This window comes from Eriocheir sinensis, chromosome 3 (genome assembly GCF_024679095.1).
Source record: "Eriocheir sinensis breed Jianghai 21 chromosome 3, ASM2467909v1, whole genome shotgun sequence".
Lineage (NCBI taxonomy): Eukaryota > Metazoa > Arthropoda > Malacostraca > Decapoda > Varunidae > Eriocheir > Eriocheir sinensis.
The window spans coordinates 27,004,852-27,021,945 of record NC_066511.1 but is presented as its reverse complement, the minus strand read 5'-3'; the positions used below and the strand labels follow the sequence as shown (position 1 = coordinate 27,021,945).

Below are 17,094 nucleotides of genomic sequence, written 5' to 3'. Positions count from 1 at the left end.
TGATGTGTGGCAACAGTGAGGGGAGAAGGTTTCTGCTGCGTTCTCTGACACACACACACACACACACACACACACACACACACACACACACACACACACACACACACACACTTACACACACTTTATCGCTACTTTAAACAATAACTTGCTTGTTTTCTCCTTTTCAGGCGGCGGCGAGGCCTTGGACCAGAGCAAGGAAGAGAACTGAAGTTTGTTGTGTGGCGCGGTGAAAAAAATCTTAGTTTTATTACGCTTAATGGAAAACCAAAAAAGTCCTTCACATGTTACTAATAGTCACGGCGATTTATATTGGAAGTACTACAGTGCAACGGAATAATCACACGTGCGTAATGCGTTGAGGAGTTTGGGTCCCAAATGTGAAAACTTTAGGAACAAAAGATTGATTGCAGCATATAGACTTTGTGAGATTACTGAAAACTCCACATATAAGACTTGGATATGAGCGGATATTGAAAGAAACGAAAATAAAGTGATTGAATGTAGAAAATACAGAAAGACAGAACTTGGTAACAGTCCGCTTTGCCTTGTACTCGCCAGAAAGGTCCGAACGCGCTGCAGACTCTTCTTGTAGTTAGTTTACATTTGCTATAATACGTTACGTTGAGGAGTGACGCGGGTAAATAATGGACGTGACATTAATAACTAAATACTGAAAGAATTTTGTGCTCTTCTGATAGCTTTTGAAGTATGTAGATTCTTTGATGAAAACACAATGTACTTTTAGCTTAATTATGGATATGTCCATTAAATTACTTCCTTGCCGTGACAATTAAATACTGTAAAATGTGAAAAGAGAATAATTTTTTTTTTTAATTTCAAACATCCTAGGGAAATAGAGAAAGGTTCTTTTGATTACAGACTTTCTTCTACCACACAGTAGTGCTTGAAAAATTGTTGGAAAATGAACTATTGAACGCGATATGAACTATGGAAATATATAGCGGCGAGTGAAGAAAACGGTGTCCGGATTAAGACAGTTTACTAAAGTGCAGACATTGATAAAATTAACAAACAAACGTGCTCTGCCACACTAGCTCCCAAAACTTTGAAGAAAACCTGTCGGAAAAAAAAAGAAGTTACTAATGGAGAACATGTGAACTATGGAAACAAACATCAGTGAGTGTAGAAAACGGACTTACGGACAAAACCAGACTGAGCTGACCCGGAAACATGAGTAGAACTGGAATCCCTCGCGTCTCCTCAAGTAACTAGAACACCCGAGGGCCGGAGAGCGAAGGCAGGCGGGATATCACGTGAGCGAATGTTACCATGCATCCACCGTGCTCTCTAAGGGTGACGCGACCTCCTGCCTCTTGAGAGTACACTGCTTCCTCCGGCTAACAGGGCGACAAGGGAAACGCGAGAAGGAGGAGGAGAAGGAGGAGGTGGGGGAGGAGGAGGAGGAGGGGGTAAAGCAAGATGTTGATCAGGAAGGTTTCAAGAAGCATCCCAGAGGCAGGAGGAGAAGGGCGGTTGGGAAGGGTCATCTACCTCCTTCCCGTCCTGGCGTCGCTTCTGCTTCTAACAGGTAAAGAGATTCGTGGTTTGTTGACGCTTTTATTATCCTCTGTTGTTTGTGTCTGCAGGTCTTGTCATTTTTACGGATAGTTTCTCCAAGTTTGTCTGTCTGTCTTTCTCTCTCTCTCTGTCGGTATGTTTCTGTCTCTCTCTCTCTCTCTCTCTCTCTCTCTCTCTCTCTCTCTCTCTCTCTCTCTCTCTCCCCGCTCAGGTATCGACAGGTACAGGAATACGGGTCACGTAACTGAGTTCTGCAAAACACTAAATTGATATGCAAACGTATAAATTTATTTTGTGAAAGTGATATATATCTCACACACACACACACACACACACACACACACACACACACACTTCACGTTGTTTCAGGCTACTCTCATCTCAAACCTGTAATATTTTCTGAGTCACACATCTGTTCCTGTTTTGTCCTCGTGACCCCGTTCGTTTTATGCCATATAAGGCGCTGAAGATCCCGCTCGTTCCTCCCACAGCCCGCGTGCTGGCCGGCAACGTGCACTAGGAAGAATCAGGTGACCGCGAACCAATATCCTGTTCTCGCTCCGATCGGTTTTAATCTTAATTATAAGAGCCAGAATGTACCGATATTCGGGTAACATCCTCATGAGATTTTCTGGACGTTTTTCTTTTTATAGTATATATTTGCTTCGTCTCGTAAGATACGCATATCAAGGAATAAGGGAAAGTGCCATGATAAACCGTACCTAGAAGCTACGAAAATATGCGTATTGATTTAACTTCAGAAGAAACCAGAGTCTGTCTAAAAATGTTTCAGCTTTTCGAAGCGTACCTAGTTGTAAAATTATAGGTTAGGGTCAGCGCTAGTTAGTGAATAAGAGAACGATGGTACGCAGCCATCCAGGCTGTATGGCTTTACAACTTTCATGGCGATGAGAACAATTTCAATCTGGCCCGCGCAGTAATGTTACCCTGGAGGAATACTACATCACGGGAGTGGGTGCATGAATTGTGAGCTCCGAGTCAGACTGCAAACTTTAATTTTCCTTTTTCACTCGTTTTCGGTTCCTCGTTTATGATACCTGTGACATCCATAGAAAACTGAAAACTCCACAGACTACTTTGGCATTCCGCCTGAAAAAATATAGAGCAAATGACTGGCGGCGCGTCATAGTTTCATCTTAGACAATCAGTTCCTCCTTCGTGATACCCAACACAACACAGCTTCCACAGGTATACACACGAAAAAACAACAAAAAAACGCCAAATGGACTTTTCCAGCCTTTTCGTCCAAAACTATTGAAATATTCCACCACAAAAACTTCAGTAGGCTTCATGACAAACACAAAAAATGACTCTTAAAAAAAAAAGTTGGATTCAGATATACTATTTTTTCTGTGTACGAGAGAGAGAGAGAGAGAGAGAGAGAGAGAGAGAGAGAGAGAGAGAGAGAGAGAGAGAGAGAGAGAGCGCACAAGCAATGATAAAAAAAAAAAACACGATTATTTCAACGTTCCTCCCCGCAGCTGGTGTCCGTGGCCTGCCGGGCGCCCAAGATCACCTCGCCGGCCACCACCAGCGCGGGACTCTAATAAAACTTACATATTGCGACCGCCGGGGGTAATCAGGGTCCCGGGGTGTTATGGCGGCTGGGGGGGGAGGCGGGGAGGAGCGTGTGGTGGCGGTTGTGGACGGTTGGTAAGGAAGGCTGTGGTTGTAGTAGTAGTGGTGGTGGTGGTGGTGGTGGTGGAGGAATATATGTTACTTTTTCTTCTTATTAGTGGTGGTGGTGGTGGTGATGAGGGTGAGGTGAGAATGAGGAAAGTTCTGGTTGAAGTTCTGATGTTTGTGGTGGTGTTTGTGGTACTGGTAGTGATGGTGATGATGGTGGATGTAACTTTTCTTTTCTTAGTAGTGGTTGTATTGGTGATGGTGATAGGGTGGAGGTGGTGAGGAGGCTGAGGTGGTGATGAGCAAAGTTGTGGTTGAAGTTTTGATAAGGGTGGTGTTTATGGTACTGGTGTTGATGGTGATAGAGGGAGCTGGGTGAAGGTTGTTGTTGTACTTTTGATGGAGGAAGAAGTGGAATACAATCCTCAGTTTCTTATGCTGTTTGAGGATTGGTGTGGATACAATTTAGGCAAGTAGTACCGGAGGAATTAATGCATGATGCGTCTCTTTGCACGAGGTACTTTGGATGAGGTACTGGTGATGGTGGTGGTGGGGTGGGGGTATGTCTGGGTTAAGTGGTATTTAGAGTGTTGGAGGTGGAGCTGAAATGAATATATACTTCCTCTGTTATAAGTAATTGCGCTGGTATCTTACGGGGAAGTTGCAGTAGTAGGGTGATAGTGGGGGAGACGGTGCAGAGAAGTATGAATGAGTTCCGTTCTTCGTCTTGTTATGGTAATAGGAATGGGATGACGAAGGAGGTGATGGAAGATTAGACATACGAATGGTCGATTGTGACGTAGGGGTGGGTGACTTGGAGGTGATGGTGGAAACAAGGGCAGGAGAAGTGGCGGAAATGAGTGGAGATTGGATGGCTGGTGGAGGATGTGGAGATAAGTGTTTGAGGAGGGAGGAGGGGTAAGTGGAGACGAAGGGAAGTGGTTTAAGTTGAGGTGATGAAGGAGTGTGGAGGCAGGAGTGAGGGAGGTGGAGGGGTGAAGAGGAGACAGGGATGGGAGGAGGAGGAGGAGGATGAGGAGCAGGAGGAAGAATTGGAGGAACAGGAGGAGGAAGAGCAGGTGGTGATATTAGTGAAGGATAGTTGGACACACAAAAAATATAATAAAATAAATAAAAGCATATATAAATTAGAGGTTTCCGAAATAAAATAATAAAATGGGCGGGATATTAAGCTCCAGCCTCAGACCGCAATGAACGTACGGCTGCCTGACTAAGGAGTGTTTCCAGCGATCCTGCCACCATAACAGAATTTTTAGGAGTAATGTTATGAAGCAATAGTGTGGCGGAGGCGGCGGTGGGGGTAGGGGTGTAGGGGAGAGGTGGGGGGAGTTGGGGGAAGGGGTGAAGCAAGAGGGGGGCAGCAGCAGGCGGCGGCGGGCGAGCTTCTTTACTGCCGAATATTGGAAGCTAAAAGAAACAATAACACTTGTCATCCCTCGCGTATAATTAACCCCATTCTTAAAAAGTTGCCTGCCCGCCCGGAGGAAAAGAATAGGCCAATGAAAGTCACCTCCACCTTCACCCCCTCACCAAACCTCCCTCTCCCTCTCCCTCTCTCTCTCTCTCTCGGCAGCGGCAACTTAAGGCATATCGCCCCACTTAAGCGCACCGTGAGGGGAGGGAAAAAGGTAATGCTGTTTGGTGTCGGATCCTTCCCAATGGTATCATATTTTTTTCTCCTCTTTCGGTGCTCTCTGGTCGCTCCTGTCTGCACGTAGTGAGGGGGGAGGGGGGGGGGACGAGAGAGAGAGAGAGAGAGAGAGAGAGAGAGAGAGAGAGAGAGAGAGAGAGAGAGAGAGAGAGAGAGAGAGAGAGAGAGAGAGAGAGAGAGAGAGAGAGAGAGAGAGAGAGAGAGAGAGAGAGAGAGAGAGAGAGAGAGAGAGAGAGAGAGAGAGAGAGAGAGAGAGAGAGAGAGAGAGAGAGAGAGAGAGAGAGAGAGAGGTTTAATGACCCGAGGAATGTTCAACAGTGTTCATGTCACAAGCATTTCCTTTACCCCGCACGGCTCTTGTGAGTGGCGCTTCCTGGTCGCTAGTTTTATTAAGCAGGGCCAGGCCGTCACGATGTTTTAAGAGCCTCGAACACGCGATGGCGCTGATGAAAAACTCAGGCGTTGGAGTGACGTTAGTTTAACTTCTGATCTTCCACTTAACTCTGAGCGGAGCAAGAACACAAAGGAGTACGATACAGTGCCACCAAACATCCGTATTGAGTGACCCCAAATAATAGCATTCATTGCCCCAAAACATCAATAATCGGTGATTCAACACATCATCATTCAGTGCTCCGAAACATTAACATTCAGTGCCCCAAAACATTAACATTCATTGCCCCAAAACACCAACATTCAGTGCTCCAAAACACCAACATTCAGTGCTCCAAAACACCAACATTCAGTGCTCCAAAACATCAACATTTAGTGCCCCCAAACACCAACATTCAATGCTCCAAAACATCAACATTTAGTGCCCCCAAACACCAACATTCAATGCTCCAAAACATCAATATTCAGTGCCCCAAAACATCAACATTCAGTGCCCCAAAACATTAACATTCAGTGCTACAAAACATTCATAGTCAGTGCCCTAAAACATCAACACTCAGTGCCCCAAAACATTAACACTCAGTGCCCCAAAACATCAACATTCAGTGCCCTAAAACATCAACACTCAGTGCCACAAAACATTAACACTCAGTGCCCCAAAACATCAACATTCAGTGCCCTAAAACATCAACACTCAGTGCCACAAAACATTAACACTCAGTGCCACAAAACATCAACACTCAGTGCCCCAAAACATCAACATTCAGTGCCCTAAAACATCAACACTCAGTGCCCCAAAACATCAACACTGTGTCCCAGAACATCAACATTCAGTATCTCTAAACATCCATAATGTCCAAAGACAACATTCATGATCTCAACATCAACATTGAATTTTTTTTCGTTGTTCGTCAGTGACGTTTCAATCTTTTTCTATTCATCAAATTTCTAATCAGAGGAAGATTACGAGTTGACAATATTTTCACTTATCGACAATATGCAACAACACAGAAAATTATCCGCTGTTTATCAAGCAATGTTTAACTGTGTGTCCTCTGCACTGAACGTTTCTGATGTTTCCTTCATTGTCTAGCTTTGGAATAGTCTGTCAGACTACAACTGCTTGTCCACATCACATTCCCGTGAACGCTAGACAGTGAGTTGAAGAGGCGAACAGGTGCCTCAGGTAATGTGTCTTCGTGGAATAATGGCTAATCCCTGAAACGGCTTTGTCTAATTGGCGATTACTTTATGAGACTAAATAAATGCTTTACATTGTTCGTGAGCACCAAATCCGCGTATGTGGGCATGGGGAATGATACACTACATAAATTCATCGTGCTCACCGGGTTGTAACTGCAACAGATAATCCTGCATGGAGGACACCAAGGGAACACTCACAAAGCTCGTGGCTAGAGTAACTCGATGGATCCTGTCAAGAGATACTTTGAATAGGAGGGGAACTTGCATGGGAGCTTGTTCAGGGGGACACTTGAGAATTGAGTAGCAGGGCAGGCGAGGCAACGCGCCCCCCGGCGTATGCTCCCATTGCCTGCTTGAATATAGTCACGGCAGAGAGAAGGTGCGGTACTTGGCATTAGTTCTCTTTTTAGTATTTAATCAAGGGAGAGGAAGAAAGTTGACTCAAGAAACTCGTGTATCGCGTGCTCTCTGCCTCTCATGCACACTCATTACCAATCCACCTGTGGCAAGAATTACGTTTCTCATTTCCATCCGGTAGGCAAAAACTCCAACCTATTATTAAAAAAAGAACTGTGCATGCTTCAGGAACAAGATGATTAAAGGAAGCGTGAGTGAACTTATTATTTTAAGAAGCGCGTGCATTTCGAAACACCTGTGAGTGAGGAGCCAGGTGAGGGACGGCCTGCACCGCTCCGCTCGGCCCCGCACACTCACCTTTGCGTGCGCTGGCTGCGTGTGGTGTGGCATGCTGTGCTAAGTGAATCGGTGGCGAAGGTGCTGTTGTGTGCTGTAGTGGTGGTAGTGGAGGGGGCCTGACGGTAGCGAAGGTGCTGTTGTGTGCTGTGGTGGTGGGGCCCTGACGGTGGCGGTGTTACATTCGTGCTAAGTGGTGTGGAGGTGCTGTAGTGAGTTGGTCGTAGTGATGGGGCGGTGATGACAGTGTTGTGCTATCTGTTATCTAATGATTCAATTATTTAATCATTTAAGTAGACAAAGGTATGAGGATGTGACCTGCAGTTCTATGTGTGTGTGTGTGTGTGTGTGTGTGTGTGTGTGTGTGTGTGTGTGTGTGTGTGTGTGTGTGTTTAGTATGCGTTCATTCATATTTTTGAAGTATTTACAGGCAGAACAATGTGACCAATGCCTCTGACGTCCACAGGAGAAAAAAAAAATAAACTCACACACACACACACACACACACACACACACACACACACACACACACACACACCTTTGTGAATCGCACCAATATGACCTTTCACATATCAATAATAATAACAATAATAATAATAATAATAATAATAATAATAATAATAATAATAACAACACGTCTCACTTACACGTTATGCAGAACTGCCCCCTCCAAAACCCCTCTCCCCCAACCCCCCCCCATCCACTCCTCATAAACGCATACAAAGAAAACGTGAAAAAAAATCCATCACAATGCGTAACCGTATAGCACGCGCGCAAGGACAAAAAAAAAGCAAGCATAGACAAACACGGACCAAAACTCGTTAGACCAAATGTATCACAACGGTTCGGCTGGGTGGTTGGAAGGACAGGGGGGAGGGGGGGGGGGGGGGGCGAGTATTTTCACAGTCTGGCATCCATCAACGAACAACAAAACGGCGAAGGAGGCAGGAAAAAACGGCAACTTTAATCTCTCTCTCTCTCTCTCTCTCTCTCTCTCTCTCTCTCTCTCTCTCTCTCTCTCTCTCTCTCGGCGGTCGATATATGGAGTAACCCCCCCCCCTTTCCCCCCCTCCCCTCCCTAACCCCCATGCAGCTGGTAGGAGTGTCAGAGGCGAGGAAAGGAGAGGGAGGAAGGAAGAGGTGGAAAGAGTGGAGGGGAGGGCGTGGGGGGGTGGGGGGCGTGGGGTGGGGGGTGGGGGGGCAGGATATGAGTAGTTATGGTGGTGCATTGTGAACACACGCCACTTGACGCCATTATACACAACCACGCCCTCTGTTGCGCGTCTTACAAGGTCTAGTCTGTTTGTTTCTCTTTGCTGTGTCTTTTTCCCTCCTGTCTCTGTCCGTCTGTCTCTCTCTGTGGCTGTGTTTGCTCGGGGGCAGTTGTGAACATGTTTGCGTCGGGTTCTTCCATGTTGTTGTTTACTTCTCGATGTATTTCTTGTCTGCTTCTCCTTTTCTTGGTTTGTTTTGCGTGTTTGTGTTTTCTAGGTGTCTTAGTTTTCTTTGTTTCTGTCTGTCTGTGTGTCTGTCGGTATCTTGTTGAATATTCGTCATTACACTAACGTTAGAGACCTTAGGGAGTGCTTAGTCGAGATATCTTTGTTTAACTACTAACACCCACACCCACACCCACACACACACACACACACACACACACACACACACTGGCAATGCTAAGCAGAAAAAGAAGAATGGAGTAAAGAGGGCCTCGACGAACGTAATCACAACATAACTCTGAGAAGAAAATCGTTACCAGGTTATTTACACGGTCGCCAGCCACTTAGCCGTGCAGGTAAATCAGCGGTGAATCATGAACCGGCGGACCAAGTAACTGAATAATCCTGCCCCGCGTAAATCACCCCCACTCGACTGTCTGTTCCCTTGCATTCCACTACTGTTGCTGCTGCTGCTGGTGCTGGTACTCCTCCTAATCCTCCTCCTCCTGCTGCTACTACTACTACTACTACTACTGCTACAACTCCTACTACTACTACTACTACTACTACTACTACTACTGCTACAACTCCTACTACTACTACTCCTACTACTACTTTTACTGCAACCACTACTTTACTACTACTACTACTACTACTACTACTACTAGTGCCCCCACTACAGCTACCCCCACTACAGCCACGAGCACTACCATCACCATCACCACTCTCAAAACCACTACCACTACTACTACTACTACTACTACTATTACTACTACTACTACAATAGCTTCACCACCAACTACTGCTACAACATTACTGTCCGCACTGCTCTTCCCGGAAACACTAACAAAGCCGCCTCTCGGGATAGCAGTGTCGGCGCCGAATTCAACACGTCCATCACCCCCACCCACACTTATCACCCGATGGAACGGCCTGTAACACTCATGGGACTTGGATTAGCAGCGCCGTGTTTGGGTAGCGCCGTAAAGTCTAGTTTAGTTTTATTCCGTGCATGTGTAATGGCTAATGGCGAGCGAGCGAGCGAGCGTAGTTAATAATGAGGGGAGGTGAATTTTTCAGTCTTGCGGCCCGTTGTTTTATGAATATGGAGGATGCGGGGCTGGTGGGCTGGTGAGTGAGGGGGGAGGAAAGAGAGAGAGAGAGAGAGAGAGAGAGAGAGAGAGAGAGAGAGAGAGATATATAATTCGATGTTAACAACAGGTTACTTCCCTCAACGATTCAAAGTCGCCACTCTCACAATGATACCTAAACCAGGCAAATCAACCACGGATCACAAGAACTACAGACCAATCTCACTCCTAGAAGTCCCTGGAAAATCTTTGAAAGAATAATCAACTTACGACTCAGATGTCACCTGGAGGAAAACAACCTTTATAACCCGTCCCAGTATGGCTTCAGGGCAGGAGGCACTACTTCAGCTATCTCCATCGCCAGCGAAAAGGTAGCACTCACTAAAGGACAAGGACTAAACTGCACTATTATCCAACGCGACATCAGCAAGGCGTTTGATAAAGTCTGGCTACAGGGCCTGCAATACAAAATACTTCAACTCGGACTGCCAGAGCTAACGGAAAAACTGTTATGTAGCTTCCTTGATCAGCGCTCAGCTTCCATTCGAGTTAAGTCAGCAATATCCTCCCCGTTCCCCCTGCACAGCGGCGTGCCACAGGGCAGCGTGTTATCACCAACGCTCTTCATCACCTACACCTCTGACATGCCCCGGTCTGATAACAGAAGCTGTATGGATATATATTATGCTGACGACGCGACACAAATAGTGACCTCCAACGGTACCCTAGACCACCATGACGCCCTGGTCGTGCGGGAGGCGAACAGACTCAACACATTTGAAAAAAATGGAAGATCAAAACAAACATCGACAAGTTCGCTGTGGTCGCACTCGGCAGGAAAAAAATAAATGACATACAAATACAGGGCAACACCATCTCCCACCAAAACAATGCCAGATATTAGGCCACAGTGACATCCACCGGCCTGATCGTTAAACACGTCAACGACAAAACCATGAAAGTTAAAACAGCCCTCACATCACTAAACAGATTCTGGCACTTCACAGAGCGGCTCAAACTGTATCTGGTAAAGACTAAGATACTTCCTATACTAGACTACTCACACACCCCTGACACATGGCTTCCCACACCAAGATGTTACAGCTTCAGAGGCTGCAGAACAAAGCGCTGAGATTTGCCACCGGACAGAAATACCCGTACACGGAAAACACAGCAGCACAACACCGCAGACTCGAGTACAACTAGTCCGCACAAGGCGACGGGAGACGGCCGGAAAGATATGGGAGAAGCTAGACCAGCAAGACGACGTGAACTACACCCACGTCAAGGAGCTTGACGGCAGCACGAACTTGGTCCACCCCTGGTTTCGCTTGAAGTCACTACGAGAACAACCGCCCACACATCACTTCACACAAGTGACGCCAGGCAACAGCTCTCTACACACAAACAATCCAAACACACAAACCCCCAGCACGCCGGGGGTATACAAATAAGGTGCCCGATAAACAATAACTACACCAGAACAACTAACGAACCTACACCATACAACTGTACACTCCTACTGTCTTTCCTATTCCCCACCTGTACCTCACCACTAACCCACTTCCTCTTCGTACTATACCCTTGATTAAAAAAAAAAAAAAAAAAAAAAAAAGAGAGAGAGAGAAGTTTCGATAAATCCATTCTATTAAGTTAACAAGGTAAATAAAAAACAACTTGTAATAAAAAAAATGAGAATCTAATGATAAAACATAGTATCCTTTCCGCCCAGGTGGATTCGTATCGGGTCGGTCGAACACATACCGTATATTAGAGCGGCGTGAGATAAAAAAAAAAACTAACAAAAAAAAGTCAGAAAAACGAGTTGGTGAAAAATGCATCTCATCCTGTAAGTCTAAAGCATGCAGGTACATATATATACCGAGGGAGACAGACAGTAATTCAACACGCTCAATACTGCACGTGACAAACAGTTCTTGGCCCCGTTCGTCTTGGTACAAAGTAAGTGGACAATATATCCGACACGCACATTCCCTCTCTCCCCCAGCGTTGCCAGATTATCGTATCCACCATTGTGTTAACCGTTTTTATCCACCACTGACCGTTTTTAGACACTTAAGTACGGCAAAAAAGACACTAATAATTAAACATTTCAACGGTAACTATAAATAAATGTGGTTATTGGGGTGGAGGAAGCAGTTTTTGGTTCGTCAGTCGGAAAACATGAGAGGCTGAGTACGACAGTCTGGTAACGAAGCTCTCGCCTCGCACCCTGCCCCCCCCCCCCCTCCCCATACACACACACACACGCTCGACACATGCGGTCCACGGTGATAGCGGAACGAGGCCACGCAGATGCACCCTCACCAAGAGAGAGAAAAAAAAAAAAATCTCCACGAGGCGAGAAAAAGTTACTTAGTGCTCTTTCGGGGAGATGGATGTGTGTTTGTGTTGGTTTGCTTGATTGTATTTGCATGTGTTTGTTTGTTTGTGTGTCAGTGTGTGTGTGTGTGTGTGTGTGTGTGTGTGTGTGTGTGTGTGTGTGTGTGTGTGTGTGTGTATTGTTCACTTCTCCCCTTCTCCAGTCATGTCTTTTTACAATGCAGTTTTAATTTGCCACAATATTATGACTTTCCGAGGACAGAAAATACATGAATATTCGCATGCGTAGACTTAGCATACAAGTAAAGAATTAATGGTACTTGAGAAAATCATTTAATAAGAGAGAGAGAGAGAGAGAGAGAGCTGATACTATACTCAAAAAAAAAAAAAAAATTATAAGGAACATGAGTGCCAACAAAACTCAAACAAAACGATCCTTAAGTTTTCATCGATGTTCCTTCGCATATCAATTAAGAAAACGTTTGATTTAACTTAATCTTCATGAGCGCCACCACTCTCACGTTTTCTGTATATTTTATTTTCGCATTTTAACACTCCTCAATATTATTTTTTTTTTTATGAATGCAATTTTTTGGGTCTAAACTAAACTAAACATTTCGTCGCCCAAGTTCACATATTTGACAAGGGTTTCGTTGGAGTTGTGGGCATTTCCAGGAGTAGTTTTATGACCCTGGTGGTAGTGTGACCCTTCTTCTGTACCGTGAACCTAAGGAAACACTCATTATAACTCAATCGATCCCCTCTTTGACCTTTAGAAATACTGATGTGAGAAGCAAGTATGTCTTAAAATACCGACCTAAATTTTCTGTCATTAACCCTGTCATTCTTTCTTTCCCTTGTTAACATTTATTGGCTACGTCCCTCTTGTATCGGATTCTTTACCGCCTCTCTGTCCTCTCACCTCGCGCTCATAATCTCTGCTTCACTTGAGTCTTGATTTATTTATCTGTCCGCATCGCTGCACACACACACACACACACACACACACACACACACACACACACACACACACAGTTATCTTTTCTTTCGCTTTATCTTGTTCTATTGATTTATATGCTATTCACCTCAACTTACGCTTCTCTTCATTATTTTATTCTTTCCAAACTGATTTCTTTCATCTGCTCTCTCTCTCTCTCTCTCTCTCTCTCTCTCTCTCCGCCAGTAACGAGTGAGGAGAGGATTAAAATTTTTCCTCGTGCCGAGTTATGGATCAAAGTGTGGACAGACGCACCGTGAACACCGAAGCTTCACGACCCAGCGAACCCGACCGGGATGCTGCGAAACCTTGGCGACGACGATGATAATGATGCTGAGGAGGGGGATGAGGAGGAAGATGAGGATGATGATGATGATGATGATGAGGAGGAGGAGGAGGAAGATGAGGATTATGATGATGATAGTGTTGAAACAATAAGAAGGAATAGGAAGAAAGATAGAGAGATAGAGAGAGGACGGAAGGAAAGGAAGGAGGGAGGGAGGGAGGACTTCTAGGAAATGTTGTTAGGGGGTAGACAGGAAGGAAAGGATGAAGAGGAGGAGGATGAGGATGAGGATGAGGATAAGGATGAGGATGATGGTGTTGAGAGCCTGGAAAACAAACGATGAATGGGAAGGATGAGATGATAAAGAAAGTGAGAAGATGATATAAAAACGAGAGAGAGAGAGTATTGCTGATGATGAGGAGAAGGGCGAGGAGTGAAGAAGATTAATGAGGAGGAGGAGACTGAGGGAGAGAAGGAAGGAAATGACTCAGAATCTTAAAAAAAAAAAAAAATAACGAAGCGAACCAGATTAGTGACAAAACTTGCTTCCACTTTTGATGATGATAATGCTGTTGCTTGTGATGATGATGGTGATGATGGTGACGATGATGAAATAGTAAATGGGGAGCGAAGAGGAAGAATGAAAATGAGTTGGTGAAGAAAAGAAAAATATAGGATGAGGAAAAACATGTTACCGAAAAAAATTGTCTTCTAATGATAATAAAATCAACGTAATGATGGGGGAAAATAAAAGTGATGAAGAGGAAGAATAAAGTGATGAAGGAAACAGAGCACAGTGGACACAAGAAAGAAGGAAGAAGAGAAAGACAAGATGCTGGTAAAACTTATTTCTTTATTCTATTGTGAAAGAGGACGAGGAATAAAGAAGAAGTCGATGATCAGTGATGAAGAAGAGGAATTAATGGATAAAGAAAACAGAGCACAATGAACATAAGAAAGAAGGAAAAAGAGGAGAAAAAGATGATACAGGTAACATTTTTTTCTTTATGATAATGTAGATGTAGAAGAGGAAAAAATGAATATAGAAAACAGACCACAATGGACACAAGAAAAAAGGAAAAAGAGGAGAAAAAGATGATACTGGTAACATTTTTTTCTTTATGATAATGTAGATGTAGAAGAGGAAAAATGAAGGAGAGAAAAGTAGGAAAGTTTCGTTTAGTCGGCGCAACATCTATCGTCATATGCCGGAGAGAGACATAAGGGGAAGGAATTATAGGAGAAGAGAACAGATTCCAGGAGACGGGACACATCCCCCGATTAATACCTGGTACCCATTCACTGCGGGGTGGAGAGTGGCGTAGGGTATCGGAAAACCCGCTCAAATTTTTCCACTCCGCCCGGGAATCGAACCTGGGCTCTCTCGATTGTGAGCCGAGTGTGCTAACCACTGCACCACGAAGCCCCCCAGAAAGGACAGAACAATGCGGAACAGTTGAATGAAAAAAAAAAAAAAAAAAACTAAAGATATTTGCCACCACTGGACATTGTAACGAAGAGGATAAATAATGAGCAGGAATAGTGAGATGAGGATGGAAGAAGAGAACAAAGAAACTCAAGGAAATAAATGGTGAGGGGAAGGAGGTAAAGCAAAAGGAAGAGGACAACAGCAACAACAACAACAACAACAACAACAACAACAACAAAACAATAAAAAAACCCGATATGATATTCTAAAACATTCTGGTGAAGTTTAATGATAGAAAGAAGACAGGAACGAAGAGAAAAAGAAAAAAAGAGGATAATATAGAAAAGCTTGCAGAAAATGGAGAGAAGAAAAGGAGGGAAGGACAGTTGTATGATGCACGTCCTACCTCGAGTGTGGGAGACGATGATGATGACGAGGCAAAAATTATGGAAGAACGAGGAGGAAATGCACACACACACACACACACACACACACACACACACAAAAAAAAAAAAATAGTAAACAAAACCTCATTCATTACTATTTACAAATTTTCCCACTTGTCACAGGAGCCCCGGTAAGTGGGTCTCTTTGTATCAGACCGTGAGGGAGGCCAGTGAGTACCCTTCTCTATAGCCCCGCGGCCCTCCAGTGCGCTCGGTCACTCTTACCTGGCGACTCTTTTACGCCCTTTTGTCTCTCCCTCTCGCGGGCCGCTCTCAGGTGACGCAGGTAAACTAACGCCATCAAAGGGGAGACGTTCCTGGTATTTGTTCACCGACTTCAGCGTGATTCTGTGCTCCGTGGCTGTGCTCGTAACGCATGATTTTTTTTACCAAGGTATAATTTATCAACCCTTTGCGTCTAGTCACGAAGAGTGTCTGAGGAAAACCGATGCCTGGTGTTGTTATTATTGAATCCTAATCCACAGAGTCTTAACGACCTCTTAATATCTTTCGCAATTTGTCTTATTCTTTTTATTGATTCAATGATTAGGTATTTTGTCAGCGCAAATTCCTTTTGACAATGATTACTTGATTTTTTCTCCAATATTTCGATTAATTAGGATTTATACCATATTTCCAAGTCATTGCTCGTACCAAACAGTAAAACAACAACGCTTCATAGGCACATATTTTATAATTTACATAAGTGAAACACTTAAGTAAAACAGTCATCAGTGGAGGAGACATGATATAGCACAGAAAACAAGGAGGAGAATGTTTAAAGATAGAAATTTATAAAGGCAGAGAGATTGAGGAAGGAGGAAGAGAGATGAAGGGAAAGATGATGGGATGAGAATGAACAAGAAGAGGAGGAGGAGGAGGAGGAGGAGGAGAAAGAAGAGGGAAAGGTAAAGGAGTTAGAAAAAGAGAGGAGGATGAGGATGAGGAGGAAAAGGAAAAATGAGAAAAATAGAAGTTAGAGAATGAGGAAAAGAAAAGAAAAAGAAAAAGAAAGAGTTAGAGGAGAAAAAAAACACAGATAAAAAAGGAATAGGCAGAAGATGAAACATGAGACGAAACCGAAGATAAGGCAAGCAAAGGAAGGGGTAAGAGAAAATAAGGGAGAGAAGAAGATAAGAGAGAGAACGGAGGTAAGAGAAGAGGTAAGGGAGGTAAGGAAGGCAAGGCTATAAAGAGGAAAGAAGAAGAAGGGAAGAGGAAAGGTAAGAGAGAAGAAGGTCAGGGAGAGAACGGAGGTAAGAGAAGAGACAAGGGAGGTAAGGAAGGCAAGGCTATTAGGAGGAAAGAAGAAAAAGGAAGTAAGGGAAAGAGGAAAGGTAAGAGAGAAGAGGGTCAGGGAGAGAACGGAGGTAAGAGACGAGACAAGGGAGGCAATGAAGGCGAAGCTATAAGTATGTATTTGCACACAGTAGGAAAGAAGAAGGAAATAAGAGGAATAGGGAAAGTAAGGGAGAAGAAGGTAAAGGAGAGAACGGAGGTAAGAGACGAGGCAAGGGAGGCAAGGGAGGCGAAGCTAAACTAAGTAGTTGCATACAGTAGTCTCAAGAAACCCTGTAAATATCGGGTAACCAGCGACTCAGATATTCCCTTCCCTGCTCCCTCTATCATTAGCTTCGGTCTAATGCCAAAACCTATAATTCTCTCATAAAGTCAGCCGCGAGCCAGATATCTATACGGGCTGGGTTTATCCCGGCTCTGATTCGGCTTACGGAGTCCTTATTTACGGCGGGGCGACTGATACACTGTCTATTTGGGACTTGCTCTTTTTTTTTCTTTTGTTTTTATCTCACTTTTTTTTTAACATTTCATCTCCGTTGTAATCTTTGTTTTCTTCGTTTTCTCGTTCTGCTTCTTCTTTCTCACACTGTCTATTCGGGACTTTTTATTTTATTTTG

The 17,094-nt window shown here is 44.3% G+C and overlaps 1 protein-coding gene and 1 long non-coding RNA gene across 2 annotated transcripts in view; one reads left to right on the top strand and one right to left on the bottom strand.

Moving 5' to 3' along the window:
- Window positions 1-17,094, bottom strand: part of LOC127007354 (uncharacterized) — a 240,098-nt gene that overhangs the window by 45,796 nt on the left and 177,208 nt on the right. The window lies entirely within an intron of this gene.
- The window catches only part of LOC127007352 (uncharacterized), a 208,165-nt gene that overhangs the window by 72,012 nt on the left and 119,059 nt on the right, over window positions 1-17,094 (top strand). Inside the window, exon 2 of the mRNA XM_050878219.1 lies at window positions 168-1,549. Coding sequence (XP_050734176.1) covers window positions 1,441-1,549 — 109 coding nt within the window. The 5' untranslated portion in view covers window positions 168-1,440. The remainder of the gene's footprint in view (window positions 1-167; window positions 1,550-17,094) is intronic.